Source organism: Hydra vulgaris, chromosome 03 (genome assembly GCF_038396675.1).
Source record: "Hydra vulgaris chromosome 03, alternate assembly HydraT2T_AEP".
NCBI classification, from domain to species: Eukaryota; Metazoa; Cnidaria; class Hydrozoa; order Anthoathecata; family Hydridae; genus Hydra; species Hydra vulgaris.
The window spans coordinates 58,931,960-58,956,087 of record NC_088922.1 but is presented as its reverse complement, the minus strand read 5'-3'; the positions used below and the strand labels follow the sequence as shown (position 1 = coordinate 58,956,087).

The 24,128-nt window shown below is 23.9% G+C and overlaps 1 protein-coding gene across 3 annotated transcripts in view; it reads right to left on the bottom strand.

The window, feature by feature from the left end:
* Positions 1–24,128, bottom strand: part of LOC101241649 (protein mono-ADP-ribosyltransferase PARP4) — a 199,269-nt gene that overhangs the window by 96,324 nt on the left and 78,817 nt on the right. For all 3 annotated transcript variants that reach the window (XM_065793816.1, XM_065793817.1, XM_065793818.1), the window contains exons 35-39: positions 23,447–23,491; positions 15,914–15,979; positions 12,577–12,615; positions 9,798–9,866; positions 8,681–8,783 (exon numbers count right to left, since the gene is read on the bottom strand). In XM_065793816.1, the coding sequence (XP_065649888.1) occupies positions 8,681–8,783; positions 9,798–9,866; positions 12,577–12,615; positions 15,914–15,979; positions 23,447–23,491 (322 nt within the window). The remainder of the gene's footprint in view (positions 1–8,680; positions 8,784–9,797; positions 9,867–12,576; positions 12,616–15,913; positions 15,980–23,446; positions 23,492–24,128) is intronic.

The window sequence follows — 24,128 nt, the reverse complement described above, 5'->3', positions numbered from 1 at the left end:
GAGAATAATAAAAAGTAAGTTTACTTTAAAAAACTTACATCATCTTTTGTTGTGATAATTTTTATCACAACAAGAGAAGATGTCACAACTGTTACCAGCATTTGTTAAACACCTAATTACCTCAAAGTCCACCACACCTGTGATAATGAGTCAAAAGCATTTTTAAGGTCAACAAATGCCACCCACTGATAATTATTTAATTTTTTTAAAATTTGAACTAATATTAGGTGCACCTCTTTTATAAACTTATCATCTTTTTACTTACAACTTACAACCTACTACTACTCTTTACTATCTAATTTTTTCTTTTGAAATTTTACCAATGCACTGCTGTATTGTAAACATCCAATAAAGAAGAATCAGTAGTCTTGCTTAACTAACTTTGCTAACCAAACAGCAAATTTCACTTCAATTTAGGAATATAAATAAATAAAATTTTTTAAGAGTATTTTAACTTAACTCTTTAATATGGCCTTCAAATGACTAAAAAAACTACAAGAATGATTATTTCATTTTAAGAGGAGTATTTAAATAATTAAAAAAATTAACAAAAACAATAATTTCATTTTATGAGGAGTATTGAAATGACTAAAAAAAATTACAAAAACAATTATTTCATTGTACGTTTTTTACTAAAATATTTATAAAAGATTACAAGAACAACTATTTGCAATAAGAACTACTACTGTTGAAGAACCTTTGTACTCAGCAGATATTATTGTTCGAACTTTGAGTACACGTTTCTCATGCATTTTTCAACTCTAATAGTGTTTGCTTGCAGCCTTGGAAGTGAAGATGTTAAAAAAAAAAAATATATTGAAGTAAAAGTTATAGTTCAATCAGTTTCTATGAAAAGTGTTTACTTTATCACTTTGAATTGAAAAACAGTTTATAGAAAAAACTATCAACAGCAAATCAGAAATACTGTTCAGTAGTTTTATATCTTTTCAACTTTATATCGAAAAATTTTACTTTGAAAATAAAACTTATAGAATGAAATTGATAAATAACTTTATTTTTTGATCATGTTTTTAATAGAAAAATGTAAAAGTTTTTACTAAAAAAAATTTTTTAACATTTCTAAAAAATTTTTAAAAACAAAAATTAAATTTCAATCACTTTAAGATGTTTTAACAAAATTAAAAATGTTTCAAAAGCAATTTGCATTTTTTATAAAACATATAAAGAATTTAGGTAAATAAACTTTTTGGACAAATTTCAGTGACAACATTTTTCAATAATCAAAAAAAAGTTTACTTTTGATGCAAATGTTTCTATATAGACTTTTATTAAATTTTAGTTTGTATAAATATTGTTTATATATATATATATATATATATATATATATATATATATATATATATATATATATATATATATATATATATATATATATATATATATATATATATATATATATATATATATATATATATATATATATATATATATATATATATATTGTTTATATATATATATATATATATATATATATATATATATATATATATATATATATATATATATATATATATATATATATATATATTGTTTATATATATATATATATAAACATATATATATATATATTGTATAAATAAATGGTTAAAATAATATACATCAAACATCATTATTATTATTATTATTATCATTTTGATTATTATTACTAATAACTGGAGTTTTTATTATTATTGTCAATTATTAAAACTGATACTTATATTAAATAATATAGTAATATAAGTATCAGTTTTAATAATTGACAATAATAATAAAAACTTTTATTGGTAATAATAATCAAAATGATAATAATAATAATAATGATAAAAAATAACAATTCTATTAATAATAATAGTATTATTTATAATAATAATAACAATAATAATAAAAATAACAATAATAAAAATAGCGATATTTATAATAGTGAGAGTTTGAAATAGAATAGTGTTATAAAAAATAATATCAATTTGAGAAAAAGTTAAGAAAGACCAAGTATTAGTAGTATTAAATCAGCATTGAAATGAAGAAAGTAGTAGAAAAGAATCTAAAAAAAGATCAAGTATTAGTAGTTATAAACCAGAATTGAGGCGAATAAAGTTAAGATGGATAGTAGATAGTTAGCCGTAGAGTAGCATAGGAATTAGGAAGAATGTTTAACAAAAAATTAAATTGGCTGTTTTTGAATTTGGAAAATGTAGGGAGAGATTTTAACTAATATACACTACCTACTGATTTTATTTGTTGATCTCGCCAACTCATTCACCTTAATCCATATCTTACCCAAAAATCAGCTATTCTTGACATCATCTTAAGTAATGCTCCTAAATGCTGTGCCCAATACTCATTCTAGCTTTGGTAATTCAGATGACTTTGTTTTAGTTAGTAAACCTCCTCTAAATCTTTATAAATCCACTCACCCTGTTCCCAGCAAGGTTGCTTACCAGTTAGGTAGAACTCCTTACACTTTTGCACTGATATGATGTACCGATCTTGAAACCTTAGTTGACTCACTGTATGAAATACAAACTGCTTGTAACAATTTTTATGATGCTATACTGTCAAAAAAATAATATCCCTAATTTTTACTATTTTTGTTATCTTATTTTTTGTTTGTCCTTATATAGTTGTCTATCCTTATATAATAGTCGAAAAAGACTTTAATGGTAAAAAAAAGTCTTTTTCAAAATGCAGTTAAAGAAGATTATGTAAATCAGAAACATCATGAATTAGCCATAGTATCTGCCACAATTGCAGTGTGTATTTCTTTTAAAGGTGCTTTCTTTAAAATATTTTCAGGTAACAAAACAACAATAGCAGATTTTTTAAAATATTTGTTCATAGTCATAATGATTTTTACTAATAAAAAGACTATAAAACAATATTTAAATAATATAAAATATAAAACAATATTTAAAACAATTTGTTAAATCTTATTTGTCATTTTAGATATTATTGTCAGTTTAGATATTATTTCAAAAAAAATGTTTTTAACATTAAATATATCTAATATATTTTTTCAAATATTGTTTTTTTTTTATACCTACATTTTATTACTACGTAATTTGTTTTAGAAAATTACATTAAAAAAATGTCCAAAAATTTTTTTAACGGATTTTTAATATTTTCAAATATTTAAGCAACATCAACAATTTAGTGACATTTTAATGTTTTCAAATATTAAAGCAACTAAAAATATGAAAGTACATTAAGTTTTATCGTTTTTTAAAAAACTGAATAAGTAAAACTTGCAAAGAGTATATCTTATAGTCTGCTGCTACATCGACTATCATATAGCCTGCTGCTACATCGATTATATAGCCTGCTGCTACAAGGAAGTGCCACTACATCGACTGAGGGTTTGGGCAAGCAATCTATCGTTTTTTTTAAAAATTTATTCAAATTTTAATTTTGATTTAAAAAAACAATTTATAGAAGAAACTTTTCGACTATCATGCAGGACTATATATATATATATATATATATATATATATATATATATATATATATATATATATATATATATATATATATATATATATATATATATATATATATATATATATATATATATATATATATATATATATATATATATATATATATATATATACATATATATATATATATATATATACATATACATATATATATATACATATATATATATATATATATATATATATATATATATATATATATATACATATACATATATATATATATATACATATATATATACATATACATATATATATATATATATATATATATATATATATATATACATATACATATACATATACATATATATATATATATATATATATATATATATATATATATATATATATATATATATATATATATATATATATATATAATATATATATACACACACATAAGAGAGTAAAATGTTTGTTCTAGGATACCTCTTCTGCACCACTTTAGCTCTGCATACATTGATTGGACAGTGCCAAAAATAAATTAAAAATACTGTCTGTAACATTTATTGAAGATGAATACAAAATCAACACAAAATAAAACATGGCTTCTTAGACAAATTAAACTCCGATTTCCAAGGATATATTAAGAATTATATATTTGACTTATTTATAATCTTGATATATCATTGTTACTTTCATTTTAAGAGTATTTTTTTTGAATAAATATTTCTTTTTTCACTGGTGGGCATTCGTGTAAATGGATTTCTTTTTTGATACACAAGCAAATTAAGAAAACAACTAAACCAATAACGTATTCTCAAACACAGTTAAAAAATAAGTTTAAATATTTTATATAATTTTTTAAACTTTCCTAGGTTAAGAAGTCAATTATAAAACATCTTTTAAAAAAATTACAACTAATATAAAATTTCCTATAAGATAAAACAGTTTGTCTTATTAATTAGACACACTGTTTTGTTTTTTAAATTAATTACAACTCAGAGGTAAAACAAATATATAAATTATATTTAATTATAATTCAACTCTGTTAGGGTTTCCTTTTTTTCAACTCCTCAATAAAACTTTCAAGAATTTCGTCTTTGAAACCTTGTTCAGGACTTTTATTTGATATCACCAAAAGACTTTTAAGTGTGTTCTGAGACAACTGGTAGCGTAATTTATTTTTTACTAGTTTTAAAATAGAAAACAAAATTTTGGAAAAATCAACAATAAATTTAATAAAAACATGCAGTTAGTATATAAAACCTGATTTAAACTAGTTCTTTTTAAACCAGTCCATAAGGTTTGAGCACAGTATGACTCATTTTTTCTTTAACTTTTGCTGCTGTTGTTCAGTAGAAGCCTTAAGTAATTCAAAATCAAAGTGTGCTTCCTACTCCTTTTGCATTAAAAATATTAAATATTTAATAACAACTCCACATTCCCGTAATCAATCAGATAAGCCATATTTGTAAGAAAATGGCAATGATCAAAAACCGATAACATTTCCAAAACTTCATGTAGGTAGAAATGTGTAAATGTCACTGGCAGTAGATTACATATTTTTGTAATTTTCTAATGTAAAGTATTTTCTTGCTGATCCGTTTATATTTGCATTTAAATTTAACTCTGTTTGTTTAACATGTATTGGAATGTCACTCAAACAAATATATTTTCTTGAGATGACTGCAGAAACAGTACAAGAGAACCAATAGCAGAAAAAACATCTAACAACATCAGATTTGAAAGTATTGTTTATTTACTTGAAGCTTGCATAAATAAGCCAAGGGCTTCTGCTTCTTTTTCGCTTGTTATAGCAAGGCAATTAAAAAGTTGTTATATTTCCAAAAAAAGTCAAGCAGGATCTTTGGTGAGCTGTCCATCGAATTGCACTTCGGAATATAGAAACAATGTTGCCAATATTGCCATGAACATTGGCACTTATCTGTAGCAAGTTAATTACTATTGGTTGATATTTGAAACATTTTCAAAGATTAAGAAGAAACATGTCAAACTTCCTTATACATTCAAAGTCAGATAGAAGATGTTTAAAGCATTACGCCAACCTGCAGCTACTACAGCCAACCCAAATTAGTTGCCAGACTGAATGTTCTAAGTATGCCCTTAAACTCCCTTTCTCACCTGAGTTCACATTGGTAGTATCCATGCATGCATAACGAGCATTGTGCAATATAATATCTATTGATATTAAAAAATCTTCAATAACTTTAAACAAGTTTTTGGCAAGGGTTTTCAATAAAAGCCCTTGAAACACCATGGGCGGCAAATGATTGCGGTACCTGCTACCATTTTATTGATAACTTTTTAGCAGCAAAAATTGTAGTAAGACTTAATAATTTTTTTTTTTAACGGGCAAAACTTTTAAAGAAATAACATTTTCAGGTGTTAAACCAAACAAATTTGTTATTTTTTTAGATGGTACTTTATTTCTTGCTAACTTTTTTATATAAAATTTGCTGTTGTTGGAAGACATTACAAAGAATTATTTGTAAATTTTGAGAAACGAACTTTACAAGCAAGTTGACAAAAAAATCCCTAAAATTGTTAGGAAAATCCCCAATCTCAAGAAGTTTTTCCCAAGAGACATTTTCACAGTTATGCAATTGCGTAGTTATATCAATAAGTGAGATTTTATTTCAAGTTTTATACAATTAGAATTTCTCATGTTATTTTTCTATTAGTATTTAATAATAATAAATTTTCAATAATTTTTAGAATTATTATTAAACTTTAATTTATGATTTGGCAAACTTTATTTGGAGAATTAGATTTTTTTATCTTTAAATTGGGAATTTTAATTTTATGAGCATTTGGGAATACTGCATTTGACAGGACTCCACATGGCTAGTTTACACCCTGTATATATATGTATATATATATATATATATATATATATATATATATATATATATATATATATATATATATATATATATATATATATATATATATATATATATTATAAGAATTGATTAAAAATTCTTTGTTGCAACATATACAGTTTTTTTTTAAATGCTACCTCAAATTTAGTTAAACGTCACCAAGTGACTGTTTATCACCACCAAATAGATAATATTATGGATGGTGTACTAATAATACACTTTGATTTTAGCCAAAACTATAGCTGTATTTATTAAAAACAAGTTCAAAGTGCTTATTGGAGACAATCTCTCCAACAACTTCACTTTAAATAATCTTGCAAATTATGGTAAAGATTTAAAAAATTGTTTATTTAACAGATAAAAATATTACAAAACATGCATCCTTGAAAGGTATTTTTCTTAAACAGCTCAATTTTTATATCTTTCAAATATATTTTTAAGGAATGCAAAATATTTGTAATATGTTTTTTAATTACTTACGCAACCAATTCAAACACACAAAGTAACATTTTGGAGTGATAGTCCGTCTTCTTAATTTAAATCCACTTTATGGTAAAATTCCTAATGTGGAATTTTTTTCTACAGCCCACGAAAAATAAGCTATTGATGGGGTAGGTGGAACTTTGAAAAGGATAGCATAGCAAAAAGTTAAAAAGACAATTATTCAAAGTGCATGGCAGTTATATGAAGCTAAAGATTGGACTATAAATTTAATATATTTGACTGTAGATGAAACCAATTAACATTATAGTCAGCTATATGATATTATGACTATTAGCAGAAAAGATTAAAAACATAAGACTTTATTTCTGGAGAGTTAAAAATGAAATTTTTAGCATAAAAAGAAACCACTATCAGACAACACAGCAAACAAACAATCACTATTTAAAATATTGTTCTGTTAAGTTTATTTGAATTAATATTTTAATAAAGTGAATTGTTAGGAATTTTCATTAAAAACTTGTTATTGTGCTTTTTATTTTTTAATTTTGCTGTAAAGAAAAATATTTGCATAAAGTTATATTTTATTTTTAAAAACTTTGGTTTTGCTAAAATATAGCTTGAAAATACCTAAAATGTAATGTTATCTGATAGTAGAATATTTTTTCAAAACCATGATGTCACCACTTTTTGCTAGCTACCCTTTTATTTAAACATATGAACAAAAAATGAAAATTAATTATAATTATTATATACATGCTGTAAAAAATTATATTTTCAATTTGTTGAAAGATTTCTACAAAAAACAAAATAACTTAAACAAGTTCCATACTCAACGTACGCATAAAATTCTTGCATGACTACAAATGTATTTTTTAGTGCAAAAAACAAAAGAAATTTAAGAGAAAAAAAAAATGATAAAAAGTACAACCACCAAGCCTGGTTTTTATTTTGACAATAATTCCAAAGCAACTATAAAAAAAGTCAAAATACTTAAAATTTCGACAACACGAAAAAAACAAGAGTCAAGAGAGAAAAACAGAGACCTTTTATACATAGCCAAACAGATGTTAAACCAAACCTGTTTGAAATTCATTTACTTTTATTAATCTAAATTATGCTAATGTTGCTTAGTGCAGCACTAATGTTGCTTAGTGCAGCACTAATGTTGCTTAGTGCATCACTAATGTTGTTTAGTGCAGCACTAATGTTGCTTAGTGCAGAACTGTTGCTTAGTTCAGCACTAATGTTGCTTAGTGCAGCATTAATGTTGCTTAGTGCATCACTAATGTTGCTTAGTGCAACACTAATGTTGCAGCACTAGTGACCTAAAAGTAATAATTTGCTAATTAAACAAAAACATGCTGTAAGAATTATTGGAAATGTTATTGCTTCTCACACACTAAATTTCTTTTTTATCAAATTAAAATACTCAATGTACTCAAAAAGTAACCTGTAATACAATAAGCCTGTAAATTTTGCATACTGATACCAAAGTTTCAATAAAATAAAATAATAAAGCCATTTTAGTATCTAGAATTTTATCAAGCTCGTTTCCTGTGGCTGTCACAACCATGACTTATTTCATTTTGACATAGGGATCAAACTATAGCATAAAATGCACTATTAATTTTCCAGATAGTAGCACTTGACCAAAAGTAAAAAAAAAAAAGGTACATTACCATAACAAAACAAAAAAAAGTTTATTGGGTTTCTTGCTTATAGTTTCACCTTTTGCAGTAGAAATGTCACAACCATGACTATATGGAATGACCTATGGATTATATGTGGCTGAGTGTTGTTATAAAAAATTTTAAAGTAATGAAAAAAAAATTAATTTTTAAAAAACATTAAAAGTTTTTATTTGAGCTAAACATTGATTTAACTTAATATTACCTTTATCTAATTTAAAAGGGCTTGATAAAGTCAATATCCCTTTTTTAGAAAATGCTTCATTACCAACATAAGCATCTTTCTGGCCCATTCCAACCATTACACCCTATCACAAAAAATTTAATTATAAAATAAAGTTTAAATTGTTCAAATCAAATTAAGAAAAAAAGTTATATATTCTCTCCCAACAATATATATATATACATATATATATATATATATATATATATATATATATATATATATATATATATATATATATATATATATATATATATATAATATATATATACACACATACACACATATATATATATAAACATAATACATATATATTTATACATAATATATATATATATATACACATATATATATACATACATACATATATACATATAGAGAGAGAGAGGGAAAGAGAGGATAATTTTTCATTTTTGGGTATTTCTAAAGTTACTGGAAATAAAAACAAGTGTTGTGTATTAAGGACATCCTGAATCAAAAAAGAGAGATTCAATAATATGTTTTTTTCAAAAAATGGAAAGTTTATGGAGAAGACCAGAATACTGGAATATATAGAAAGCTTTTAATATGTTGATAGTAATAGCCCTTGCCTCACTACATTCTAATCAATCTTTCTTTTATTAAGTTTAACAACTCAGCAATAGAATAAAGTCAAAGCAGACTGTTAAAATGATTCAAAAATCTAACAACAAATTTATGCTTGGAATTTCAAGAAAAGATTTCAATAATATGAGACTCGATACAAAATAAAATATAATCTCAATATGAAAGATAATAATAAAACTCCATAGATGGTTGTAAAAGATAACCTAATATAATAAATCTGCTGCAGAAGCAGAACAATATAAAAGTTAGATCATGATCTTTTTCTTCATTATACCATTAGATCATGATCTTTTTCTTCATTATACCAAAAGTATAATGAAGAGAAACTCATCACAAGCTTCTCTTAACAAACTCAAAGTCATAGCAAATTACTCCTAATTTCGCAAAAACAATGCCGTGATAAAAAGCTATTTTATTTAATAAAGAACAAATAAAAAAATCAGATTAACACAAATCTATCATGTTTAGTTAAAATTTTCAAATAAATAATTACTTGATGTCTTGGTCGCCCAACTAATGTTGGGATAACAACTTTTGGAGCACTATAACCAGCAAAACCAGCCTATATATAAATAAATAAATAAATATATATATATATATATATATATATATATATATATATATATATATATATATATATATATATATATATATATATATATATATATATATATATATATATATATATATATATATATATATATATACATACAGTTATGGACAAAATAACAGTGTTAAGCAAATTAACTATTTATAATAAAAACCTTTATAAAGAGGTTCTTGAGCGTTGAGACAAGTTTTATTTATATCATAAGTAAACCTTAGAAAACAAGTTTAGAGTTAATTAAACTTACCAAAACAAATTATTTATCAAAATATTAACAAAAAAAAAAGAACTTTTTTTGAACCATTTTATTTTGGAGTTTGGATTTTTAGTTTGTCTCCTTTTTTCAAATCATTTTTAAATTATGCAAGAGCTTGGATTTTTTCTTTTTTAACTTTTTTAACATGCTGCATTTCAAGTTTATAAAAAATGAAATGAAATCTAATTAAACTTATTACTTAACTTTAATTAAAAAATTGCAAATTGCAGTATTTTATTTTAACTGGCAATCAGCAAATTAAATGTATTCTATTTTTCACTAAAGTCCAAAATAAAATATTTTGATTTTTTAAATTTTAGTAGTGTAACTTGTTTATAATATATTTCTGGATATCTTTTAATTTATCTTTTTTATACTGTATTAATACAGCACTTTTCTAAGGTTTATTTAAGGCAATTTCCCTTTAATGTTAAAAAGAAAATTATTATTTGCATAATTGTGGTACAAATATGGAATAGGAAAATTATAACATTGATTGGTGTTGTCATAAGTTATAACATTGGTAGCTTTGTGCAAATTACTATGGAATGCCAATTTTATTTGAATCTGATTTGTAATATTGTTGTTTTGTTCATATTAGCTTTTCATTTATTGGACTTTTATTTTACCATTACACATTTATCAATGTGTAATGGTAAAATTAATATTAGTGTTTATTCATTTAAACTTAGTAATTGAAAAATTTTATTTGGTTTAAACAAAAATTACGGGCAGTGAAAAGCATTGTAATGAAGAAAAAAGAAAACTGATTGTAAAATTATAATAAAAGAAGGGGAAAATATATGAATCTATTCAAAAGGCATTATTTAGTTCTTCTATGATGATCAGAAATGTATTGAAATGTAAAAATATTGATGACACAATGATCTGAAAAAGAAAAACTACATACTGATAAATAAAACATGTTGTTGCAAATATGAAGTAGTGGTCTAGTGGTAAAGAGCTCACTACATAAGTGAGAAGTTTCAAGTTCAATTCCCATCACGTACCTCGCAGTACCGTGCTCAACTTGTTTCTCTGCACAGAGCAGAAAGGTTGTAATTTTATCTAAAATATTACCAAATTTAAACAATATTTAATACTCATTCAACACACTTTTCAAAAGCATTTTTACAATTTTATAATGATTTTCTGACTAAGTATATGTTTAACAAGTTATTTCTATAAATGCATATTTTTAATCATTGTGCAAATGCAGATATCATAGTTAATATATTGCTAAAACTTGCAATTTTAGTCAATTTTTTTCTATTCATTAATATATTGGAAGAATACTAAAGTTAGAAAAGCTTTCTTTTCAACACTAATTTATAATAAAATACTTTATATCATATATAACTAACATGTACTCTAATCTGGACTTTACATTTAGTTTTTCTCTTTTCTGGTGACTGCTAAAAGCTTTTTTGAGAAGCCAAGATCAAGGGTTTCAGCTTTGATACAACATTTTCAAATACTTTAAAGTACTTTTTAGTAGGTTTGGTTGACTGTTAATTAATTTGGTATGTCATTTTTGAACAGCAAAGGCCATTTATTTTATAAATATGATCTTATTTTGGCAGCAATATGAGCACCTAGGCTACACCTAGGCATTATCTCATAAGTGTTTTGAGGTATTACTTATAGAAAATATAGCATCTTCTGCAAGCAGTAAATTTGTTTTTCTCTGAGATTTATCTGAAATACTAATAATTTGAACAACTTATATAACAATTTGAAAACATTAGGCGGAAAAGATCTACTTCATCGAGTACTATAAGAAAAATATTTATTAGGCATTAAACTCAATCATATTTTCAAGGAGTTTAAAATAGTGCAAAGAGCATTGAAGCTAATTCATAGAATATTGGGAGTAGAAAGTAATTTTGAATTATATCTCTCTCTCTCTCTCTATATATATATATATATATATATATATATATATATATATATATATATATATATATATATATATATATATATATATATATATATATATGTAACAAGTAGAAATAAAGACAGTCATAGGAATGTCTCATAAAAAGCATGATTCAATATTCCTTCTTAAATAAACTGTTCAAAAAGGAGGAGAATTTATAGATTTTATATGTTTTAGCTTTCAAGATGTTTTGTTGATACTTTAAGTTTAACATAATTTTAAAAATCAATTTTTAAAATTATGTTAAACTTGAAAATACATTAAAACTCATCAAACCCATCATAATGTAACAACACCCAAACCCATCATTTAATGTAATAAACTACTTAACTTTTCATATTTTATTATTGTGTTGTTAGAGAAAAAACATGAAGATCTAAATCTTGAGTAAGAGATATGTATTGCGAGATATTTGTATTTCTTAAACTTCGAATGTGTATAGATATATATAAAATTAAGACAATACAAACCTTGGTTTCTGCCATTCCTGTATCCAAAATAATAGGTCTCTAAAAAATCACAATAACTAAGTATATCAAATATAACAACAAAAAAATCTATAAATATATCAAATATAAATCTATAAATATAACAACAACAAAAAAAAGTATCCAAAAAATAGGTCTCTAAAAAATAAAAATCAGCACAATAATTTACATTAAAATTGAACAAATTTTAATTAATCAAAATTTAATTGAATAATTTTAATTTGAAACAAAATTGGATATTATGTATTATTTCTATACTATTATGAGAAAAATTCAATATGAACATTTTTTGAAAACAATGTCGCATAATGTTGAAAAGCTGATTAACTATTTTTGTCATTCAATGTTTGTTCATGGTGAGTTGTTGCTTGTTCATTGTACTTCATTAAAATTAAATTAAAAGTTTAACATTTTTTTTCAATTCTAGATAATTGTTTTTGTGATTCTGTACTAATGACCTAAAATGCTATAGTGTTATATATGTTAAATTGCTATGCGTTATTAGATATTTTAAAACAAAGAGTTTTTTTTTTTATATGAAGTAGAAAAAAATTTAAAAACAAGTAAATCAGATGGCACAATAAGTTTTGAAAAGTATGTAATTTAATACTTAAAGGGATCTCAAACCTCCGAGACATGTTTTGTTCATATTAAAGAGAATGACAAAAAAAAATTTTGTTTAAATTTTTTTGATTAAAACAAAAGAATTTTGATAAAAACTTTTTATTTTAGTTTTATTTATTCCTAAGAGCTTTTATACATGACGTCATTAATTTTTATGATTGTTTAAAAGATTTATAATGTAAAGAAACATAAAAATCAATGACACTATGTACTAAATCTCTTAGGAATTAAACGTGTTTGAGTAAATTATCAATTCTGTAGATTGCTGCGTATATCATATATTATACTATTTGGCCCACAACAAAACTGAAAAGCCGAGTTTCGACTAAAACAAAAAATTAGTTTTTTCTGGTATGCATTTATTTTTTTGTTTTAATCCAAAAATTTAGTCCAAACATTTTTTTTTTATCATTCTCTTTAATATGAACACAACAAAGGTTTCGGAATCCTATAAGTAAATTATAAAACAATTTATGTATTGGCTTATTTTCAGAACAGAATTCTATTCCAATTCATAATATATAAATTAAAAAGTCAGAAAATAAAAACAAAATATTTTATAACAATAATACTAAAAATGAGCAACAAAATAACAATAATAATAATACTAATGATAATAGTAATAATAATAATAATATTAATGATAATAATAATAATAACTTGTTTCTCTGCGCAGCGGCCTTGTTAGTCAAGGTTCGTGTTTCGGAGTTATAGAGTTGAGAGAGGGTTATAACCACAAAGAACCTAATAGTTATCATAGAGACTAGTGTCTCTACAATAACTATTAGGTTGTCATGAAAGTTCTAAGCAACTATGGAATTTTTGATAGATCTCTGAATTAAATAGTTAAAGAATAATGGTTTTATTATATTTGTTATGATGGTTGCGTCCAATCTAAGACATGTTAAGTATTAGGAACATTCCCATAAACAAAACTTTTAAAAGATGCCATATCGCCAAATAAAGCCTTAAAAATAGTATTGTTTCAGTATAATAACTTAAAATCTAGTTAGCTATGCCATATCTAAAACAAAGAAACCTTGTGGTATTTCTTAACTACAATTATGTAATATATGCCCAGAATTACTTCACAAAAACTTTCACAATTTCTTCACAAAAACTTTCCAACATCATTGAATGTTTTTTATACAAATACAAACTGTCATTAACCTCTTCACTTTATCAGTAATTTAACATGGCTGTTACAAAAGACCTGATTAATATAGAAATAAATCTATTAAATATCAAAGTAATAGCATGTAGAACTAACTTGCTCCCAATCTCTTAACAAATCTCTGAATTTAAAATCAAGCTTTTCAATCACTTGTTTAAAACAAATGCAATTAAACATTTCTACAATTAAAGATTGAAATTCTTTATTATATCAATTTGTAATTCTTCACTTTTTCATTCTGTTATTTTTATATTTATTTATTCATCTACCAATTTCTAATTTCTCTGGTTTTCAAACTGATATTTTTAATACTTTTTCTCAGAACTTATTCTATCAGTTTTAATATTTTGACATTTTTTATTTATCTATTTATTTATCTTTTTTTTCATTCTACCATTCTGTCATTTTTTTTTTTTAATGAAATTCTACTCCTATTATTATTATTTTTATTATTATTATTTTTATTATTATTAGTTAATTTGTTATTTATAAAAATATAACAAATATAAATACAAAGCTTGGGTACTATATTATTACTATTGTAACTTTACTATTATTATAATAACAATAAATATCACTATTATCATTATATTAGTAATAATTATTATTATATCTATTATTAATGATATCGTATTATTATTACTACTTTCATCATTACTTATATTAGTATACTGTATATTTAGGTATCTACTTTATATTAATACTTTTACTGTTGTAAATGTCCTTGAAATGTTTTATTAGATTTCGGAATATATTGAAATATATTGAAATATCAAACTGAAACAATTCGCAGTGAAAAGAGTTAGACAAATTGACCTAGTGTAGGTCTCAAATAGTGTTAAAAAAAGCACTGTATGCTGTTGGTTTCAAATATGCCAAGCTGGAGAATTCAGCCTCAAAGCAGGACACCGTAGTGATTACCTACAGCATCCTGGACCTACAGTTATCCATTACCTACAGTAATCCTAGACAAGGATTTGAAGAACCTAGTGGAAGCTGAACTACCTCAAATAGTTCTTGGGATTATTGATGAACCATGTGTCAAACACAATCCTGTTATAAAAGGTTTAAAACGCATTGGAAAGGTGAAAAAAGTGGGAGCTGCATCATTTGAAAAATCTGAAAAATTTGTCATATTTTGAGGTTTGTTCTTCCTTGCTCATGTGCAATCAAAATATCTAGAAAGATGATGTTAACATCTAATATTTAACATTAAATGTTTTGATAAAAGGTATAGATAATAACTTTAAGTATTTATAATAACTATATTTTATAATAAAAATTTTCTTCTGAAACAAAATTTTTGAAAAATATTTGAGCTATTAGTTTTACCTTTTATATCTTTTTATTTTATTTTTAGTTTTATTTCATATTGTATTTTTTCAAGTGAAAAAATAAATTTTGTTGGAAAACATGTAAAGCTTTTTACGTTTTTTTTTTTTTTTTTAATTTTTTACATTTTTAATTGCTCAAATTATTATTTTTTATACTTTGACAACAACAATAAAATTAAAAAAAAACCTTATATATATTTTCTTCTCCACTCTCCTGGGCTTTACATAGGAGTGCTGTTGAAACATAATCATCCTGAAAAAATAGTATCTATGTAATCAATAATATGATGTAAATTTATTATAATAAAACATAACTAAATAAACAGAAAGATTAAGTGGATTTTCTTTCAGTTATAGTAAATATTGATATCCACATGAAAAACAGAAAGATTATAATAATTATTGATTTGCAAATGAAAAACAGAAAAATTAAGTCCACCATATATATGCTGTTGATGTTGATGGAATGAAATACGCAGTTGATGGAATGAATTAAGCATTGCCAAAATTAACATTCTTGATCAATTAATAATAAATTATTTATTTAATAACTGTGTACAAAAAAAATGTATGAAGCCTAGGCTTTAACAGTTGATGTATCTAACTCTGATTAGATGTTTTTAACTGTCTTAGATTCTATGATGTATGATGTTTTAGTCTAAGCTATTTCAATAATTAATTATTTGTTCAATATCATCTAAAAATTCAATAACCTCTAACAACTTTAGAAAGATGTAACTATGTCTAATAGTTTTTCTCTAAGTTCAATAACATCTGGAAAAATTTTCTCCAGATGTAGTTACATCTGAAAAATTTCTATGTGTAACTACATCTGGTTAAAATAATGAATTATTAGTTAATATTTTTTTCCAGATTTAGTTACATCTAAAAAAATTTCTATATGTAATAACATCTGGTTAAATTAATGCATTATTAGTTAATTCATCTTAAAAATAACTTCATCTTAAAATCTACAGAAGTAGTTGCACAGATGTTATTACATTTTGATAATTTAAAAGATATAACTACATCTGTAAAATCCAAGGATGTAGTTGCACAAATGTTATTACACTTTGATGATTTAAAAGATGTAACTACATCTGTAATATTCATTTAATTTTTGCACAGATGTTATTAGACATCAATGAAATTTCAGATGTTGTTGGGCAGATGTTATTATACCTAATTATATTTACAGATGTTGTTGGACAGATGTTATTAGTCATGAGAAAAAAACAATAAACTTGTGTACAAGTTTATCGTGTAACAGAAATAAACTAAGTGCTTTATTTTTAATTACAAAACTTATTTGTTCGAGACACAACCTGTTATGAGACATGAAATTAAAACCTTGTGAAATATCTTGTGAAATATATGATATGTATTGGTATGTTTTTTCCACTGCCTGTGTTACTAGGTTCATAGATTCTAAAAGGATTGTACAACAGTTTTTTTTGCTAGTAAGTCCATGCTGCTCTTAAGTCTACAGATTGTTTTTTTCTAAATGCAACATAAAAGTAGCTTTTAAGATATGTTCCATTACATATAACAGAAGTAAATGATACTAGTTGAAGCTTGCTAGATTTGATTTATCTCTATTTTTAAGTAAGGACATTTTATCTACATTTAAGCACATTGACACTGATATTCCAGTGGCATTTTTAACAGTATATATAACAGTAACATATGATTTATTAAAAATAAGTAACAAAGGAAGTAAAAAAGGAAGTAAAAAAAATTCTACAAATCATCTAAAGTATCACACATTGTCTATTTAATGATTTTGATCTGCAAATGATTAGATTAAACATGATCATCCATATAAAATAGTGATATTAACTAACTTTTACATTGTATAGTTCATGAAAATAAAAAAAAAGCTTAAAATTTATTGACTTTTTTCTGTTAATCTAAATGTTAATATAGTGCTAAAATATTATTTTAAACATTAACAACAAATAGTTTAATTTAATAAAAATAAGTAAAAAATAAGAAAAGTCACAACATTAACTAGTAATATACTACTTAAGTAAGAAAAAAACATTTTTCTTACATTCTTCTTAGAAAAAATTTTTCTTATTACTATTAGTAGTAAAAAAAAACATACTGTCTCAACATTAACATTAAAACATCATGGCACAACATTAACATTAAAACATCATGTCACAACATTAACATTAAAACATCATGTCACAACATTAGCATTAAAACATCATGGCACAACATCAAAATTAAAACATCATGTCACTACATTAACATTAAAACATCATGTCACAACATTAGCATTAAAACATCATGGCACAACATTAACATTAAAATATCATGGCACAACATTAACATTAAAACATCATGTCAAAACATTGACATTAAAACATCATGTCACAAAATTAAAACATCATGTCACAACATTAACATTAAAACATCATGTCACAACATTAACATTAAAACATGGCACAATATTACTAGTATAGAAGGTATAAATTAATTTATTTATTTTAAACTTAAAAGATGATTTACTATGTTTTGATTTTATATATAAAAAAAAAAGAAGTTAAACATTTTTTGCCAATAGTGCACAAACAATTTTTTCTCTGTTTCAAAATAGGTTTTAAAAATAAAGAAAATGAAACATGTAATAAATAAATGGATAATATCCTATGCAAAAATTGCTACACAGCAATTCCCATTGGTCATTATTAACAATTTGTATAACTCTATTTGGACAATTGTTAAAAATTGGACAATCATTATTAATTGCAACACAATGTAACTCCCTTGGACATATATATTAGGGTGTCCCAAAAAGACAACTTTCTTACAGAATCAAAAGGTTTAAAACATAATCTGGTTATATACATTAAACAATTGGTAAATGCTAAATTTTAGGTCTCTAAATCTTTTGGAAGTGTTAGGCGAAAACAATATATCTTGCATTTTAAGATTGAGAATGAAAAAAAGATAACAGCTGTTTTTCCCAACAAACTTACGCAAATGAATGTTCTAGACAATAATTATGTTGTCTCTGATCTCAGGTTTCTTTATTTCAAAGTAAGATATTCTCTGGATAGGGATACTTGATATGTTTCTGTATCATTAAAGATTTCTCATCCTTAGCTATGCCTGAATCTACAAGTACTACAACAACATCTTCAACAAAGTAACATGTATGTCTTTAAAGAGAATTTTAAAGACTTTTTCCTAATATTTTATCTTCTTCCTCTGTGTTTTCGGCTACTTTATTAGCTTTGAAATCATAAGATGGTGCCTTTGTTATAATGTATGACTTAAGAAACCAAGGAATGTAAAATATTGTTAGTTCTGTTTACATCTTCTTCATCCACAGTTCTGTTTACATCTTCTTCATGCACAGTTCTGTTTACATCTTCTTCATCTGTTTTCATCAACTTCAATTTCTTGTGAGTTAGTTAAAACATCAGTAACCAAAAAGGGTTGACAAAGAAAGAAGTTTGGTATTTCATTACTCAGATAGAAAGAACCTAGTATACACATTCTTATGATGTCTGTTCTGACCTTGCAAAAAGTATTCAAAAGTCTAAAATTTTCACTTTTTACCATGAATGTACCACATAGAGGGCATTCAATCCAGTTGATCAAAAAATGGCTCTACTTTCATGGTATCTTTCAGAACTAATCATGCCTCAGGACATTAAAGAACCAAACTTGAAGTCTTCTGGATAAACAAATAATTTACATTTAGATTAAAAAATATATAAGAAAAAATTTTAGATATGCTGGTAAAACATTAGCTTAAGTGTTTTCAAAAGTGCTGATTGATAGTGATAACTTTGTGAAGTGAGATACTTGGTTACTAAGTGGTGATTGATAACTTCAAAACCTACTCAAAATTTATTAATACCAAATTGAGAAATCTATACTGAAGCAATAATTTAAAAAGTAAAAAATAGATTGTTTTTCATGTAAGTTTAGTTGCAGATTTTAAAATATTCTGAATCAATTGCTGTACTGAGCTGTGAGGAAAACATTTTCAAATTTTTAAAGAAATATTTTTCCACATCAAATTCTTTTAATTTTTCCCATCTTATTGATTAACAACTATCAGTTTAAATTTTTTTTTTAACTTTTGTAACTATATAACTTTTTTTCTTGAAATTTTTATTTTTTTATCAAAATAATAAAAATATTCAGTAACAGAATAAAACTTTGCCTTGGTTTTTAAATAAAAACTTTATGTCTAATTAATTTTCTGCCAACATGAATTATGTCATATACTTTATATTAACATACTTTGACATAATTTCATGTCTGAATTATTTTCTGCCAACATAAAGTATGTATGATATATTTTCTATCAACATATTTTGACATAATTTTATGTCTGAATTGTTTTCTGACAACATTAAATATTTCTGACATGTTTTCTGTAAATAAACTTTGACATAATTTGATGTTTAAATTATTTGCTGTTTTATATTCTTGAAGAACAAATCAATCAAAGAAATTTATAGCACTTCTTAGATTAACTTGAAGATTATAATGAAAATAAGTTAACAAGTTATTATTATTATTATTTTTTTGCAATAAATTATGCTTAATAAAACTTTCATTGTAAACCCTAAAAATGGAACATCAGTGGTTTTATGGATTTTACCAACCTTTTCAGCTATGTACCATATGTCAGTATTGAAGCTCTCACAATGACAATATTAAAATGCAAAAATTATCTTAAACTTAATTTTTATTATCAAATGTGGTATTTATTAATACAACTAAATATAAAATAACTTTTTAAATATTTTCTAAATATTTATAACTAAAAAAAAAAAAACATTTTATGTATATAAAATAATAAAAAATTAAATTTCTAGCAATTCTAAGAAAAGTAAATTTACTTTTATCAACCCTATTTTCCCTCTAGTATGTTACTTTTATTTTAATTTTATTTTAGGTGCCCCAAGAAGTCCTAACAGTTTTATCACAGAACACCACAAAAGAATATTTAAATAAGAAGTTCACAACTCTTTTCATACTGATGACTCAAAACCCGCTCAGAGCTGGATTTGAAACATGGATCTCTTGCTTCTGAGGCAAGCATGCCAACTACTGTACCACATTTATATTTTTTTAAACCAAATAAAACTCCAAGTTTAATAATTCCGCTGTGATAAGAATTTAAATAAAAAATATTTTTGTGATATTACACCCTAGTTAATCACTTCCTCTCTATGTGATATTTGGTGACACTTTCAAATACCCTCCCTCTTCCCCAAGGCTGTCATATTTTATTTGAACAGCCTCTAACATAAAAAGACTTTAATTTTTATTCAAAAGAACACTACAAAAGCTTCCATACTGGCATATGATACATACTGGCATATGATACATACTGGCATATGATACATACTGGCATATGATACATACTGGCATATGATACATACTGGCATATGATACATACTGGCATATGATACATACTGGCATATGATACATACTGGCATATGATACTGTTAATTAAAAAACAAACATAAAAGTTTGTTTTTTAAGGTTTACATTAAAGGTTTTATGGAAATTATTGATTGCAAAAAAGCAACTAACTTGTTAACATATTTTAACATATATTCTATTCATCAAATTAATCTGAAATGCGCTACTAAATTGTTAGCTTGACTTTTAACAATTATTACACTACTAAATTTTATTATTTATTAAATCTATTATTAAATTTTTATTATAATTATTAAATCTTGCCTATTTTTTAATGCAATATAAATGACAAAAGTAAAAGTAAATTATTCTAAGCAAAATAATCTAGCAAGCATGTAAATATTTATTTATACTATGCTAGTTTTATAAGTTTTAGCTTTTTTATTTGTTTAGGTATTGGAAATACAGCAACAAGTGGCAATAAAAAATTACTTTAAAAAATTTACTTTTAACTAGCTTGACTCTTAAAAATTAATTGTTTGATTTCATCAATGATTGATTTTAACACTTCAATGATTGATTTTAACACTTCAACGATTGATTTTAACACTTCAACAATTAATTTTAACACTTCAATGATTGATTTTAACACTTCAATGATTGATTTTAATGCTTCAATGATTGATTTTAACACTTGAGAGATGCAGCATTTATTAAAAGCATGTACGCTAAAAATATTAAAAACAATAAGCTAGCTTTATGAAAAATGTATTTCTTATATTTAACCATGTAATTGTTAGGTTTAATCCAATTGATTAAAGATTTTAGCACAACTATTTTCATATAATGTTCAACAAGCAAATTTTACATTTTTGCCGAAATCATTTATCATATTTATCGCATTATAACTATCTTATCTAGACAATCTACTACTGACACCTACTGCAGATTAGACAGCCTACCACTGTTACCTACTGCAGACAGTCAGCAGGCAGACAAAAATAGTCTTCTTCTTGGTGTCATACCGACTGAAAGTGGTAAAAAAAAAAGGGATATTGTTATATATGGATATTATGAATCTTCCACAGCATTTTGAAATTGCTGAATATATTCTAGAATTCAGTTCTGACACAACAATAAGTAATACTGGATTGAAACCTGGTGCAATAACTGTTCTGGCAAGATTTCTTGGTAAATCATATTTTTGATTGTGTGAAAAAGTGTTGGCTATTCTTTATACTCACAGCACACACTAACTTTGTTTGAGTGTGCTGTGAGTATTTTATCCATTTGGTGATATTTTTTTTAAAACCTAAATAGCAACCTAGATGTGACCAATGACTGCACAGAAAAAAAAATAGTTTGAATGAAAACTTTGTTTACAACTTTGAAGATCAAAGTCAGAGCATTTTTTTGGTAGTTAGGTATCATGTAAAACTAATAACAAAAAATATGCTACTATCTAAACTAGTAAACTTGAAACCAATAGTTAAAAAAATTATGTAAGATAATGATTTACTGAAAGATCCTAATATGTTTGTTTTTTCTAAGAAATAAACAAGAGTTTACTTTATTTGAAATGTTACAAGTTATTTTGATGGGTAAATATAATTTTTTTGAAGTGTTACATGTTATTTTGATGGGTATGTTACAGGATTGTTTTCATTAGATATAAAATACAATATTCTTGGGTCATTACTGATTATAATTTAACAATTAAAGTTATTAAAAGTTACATACTCTTTTTCTATTTTTTGGTCTACTTTAGCTGCTCATCTTGTCTTTATGTACACTTCCATTATCTCATACCACCTCTATTACCTTTAAAACCTCTATTAACTCTATACCTCTATTCTCTTTATTGCTTTATTTGCATTCTCTGTACTCCTCTTCACTCTTCTATACTTCTACTTCTTATTGCTTCTCTGTACAATCTTCTCTGATTCTCTGTACCTTTTATATATTTTTAGGAAAGGTTGATGCATCTGGTTTAGATGGTTATTAAACAACTTTGTCTAGCATTTTTGCAAGACATTTTACGCTTCAATAACAGGTAAATATAATTTAACCCATATAGTAACATGTAACACTTCAAATAGAATTTTTGAAATTAAAAAAACAAGTGCATTTAAACTTTCTGCACAAAGTGTAAATTTTACCAATAATAAATAAGCTGCATGATGCTTAACACTTTTTGACAATAAACAGATTTTATAATAATAGCTTAATACTTCAACAATAAGAATATACATAAAACATGTTATAATACAACCAATTTTTAAAATTTTTTTTTTTTATGAAAACATAAAAAACTAATTACCTCACAGAAACTCACTTCTTCTAGCATATACATACCATTTAAAATCTAAAAAAAGTAAAAACAAACATGAGTAGCATGATTAAGTAATAATGTAGTTAAGGTAGTTAAGACATAGTATTAACTTTTCAGATATATTCTGAAACAGTGTTTTTGATAAATTTATAATAGTTTCAGATTCTTGTGATTATTTATAACAGCTTCCACTAATTATTTTATGTTAAAGAAAATTGAAAAAAACTTTTTAAAACTGTTTTTACTTCTAGTTATATATATATATATATATATATATATATATATATATATATATATATATATATATATATATATATATATATATATATATATATATATATATATATATATATATATATATATATATATATATATATATATATATATATATATATACATATATACATATATATATATATATATATATATATATATATATATATATATATATATATATATATATATATACATATATATATATATATATATATATATATATATATATATACATATATATATATATATATATATATATATATATATATATATATATATATATATAAAAAGTGCGTCTAATAGCGCTAGAGTATATATATATGTATAAATACATATATATATATACATACATATATATATATATAATGTATAAATACATATATATATATATATA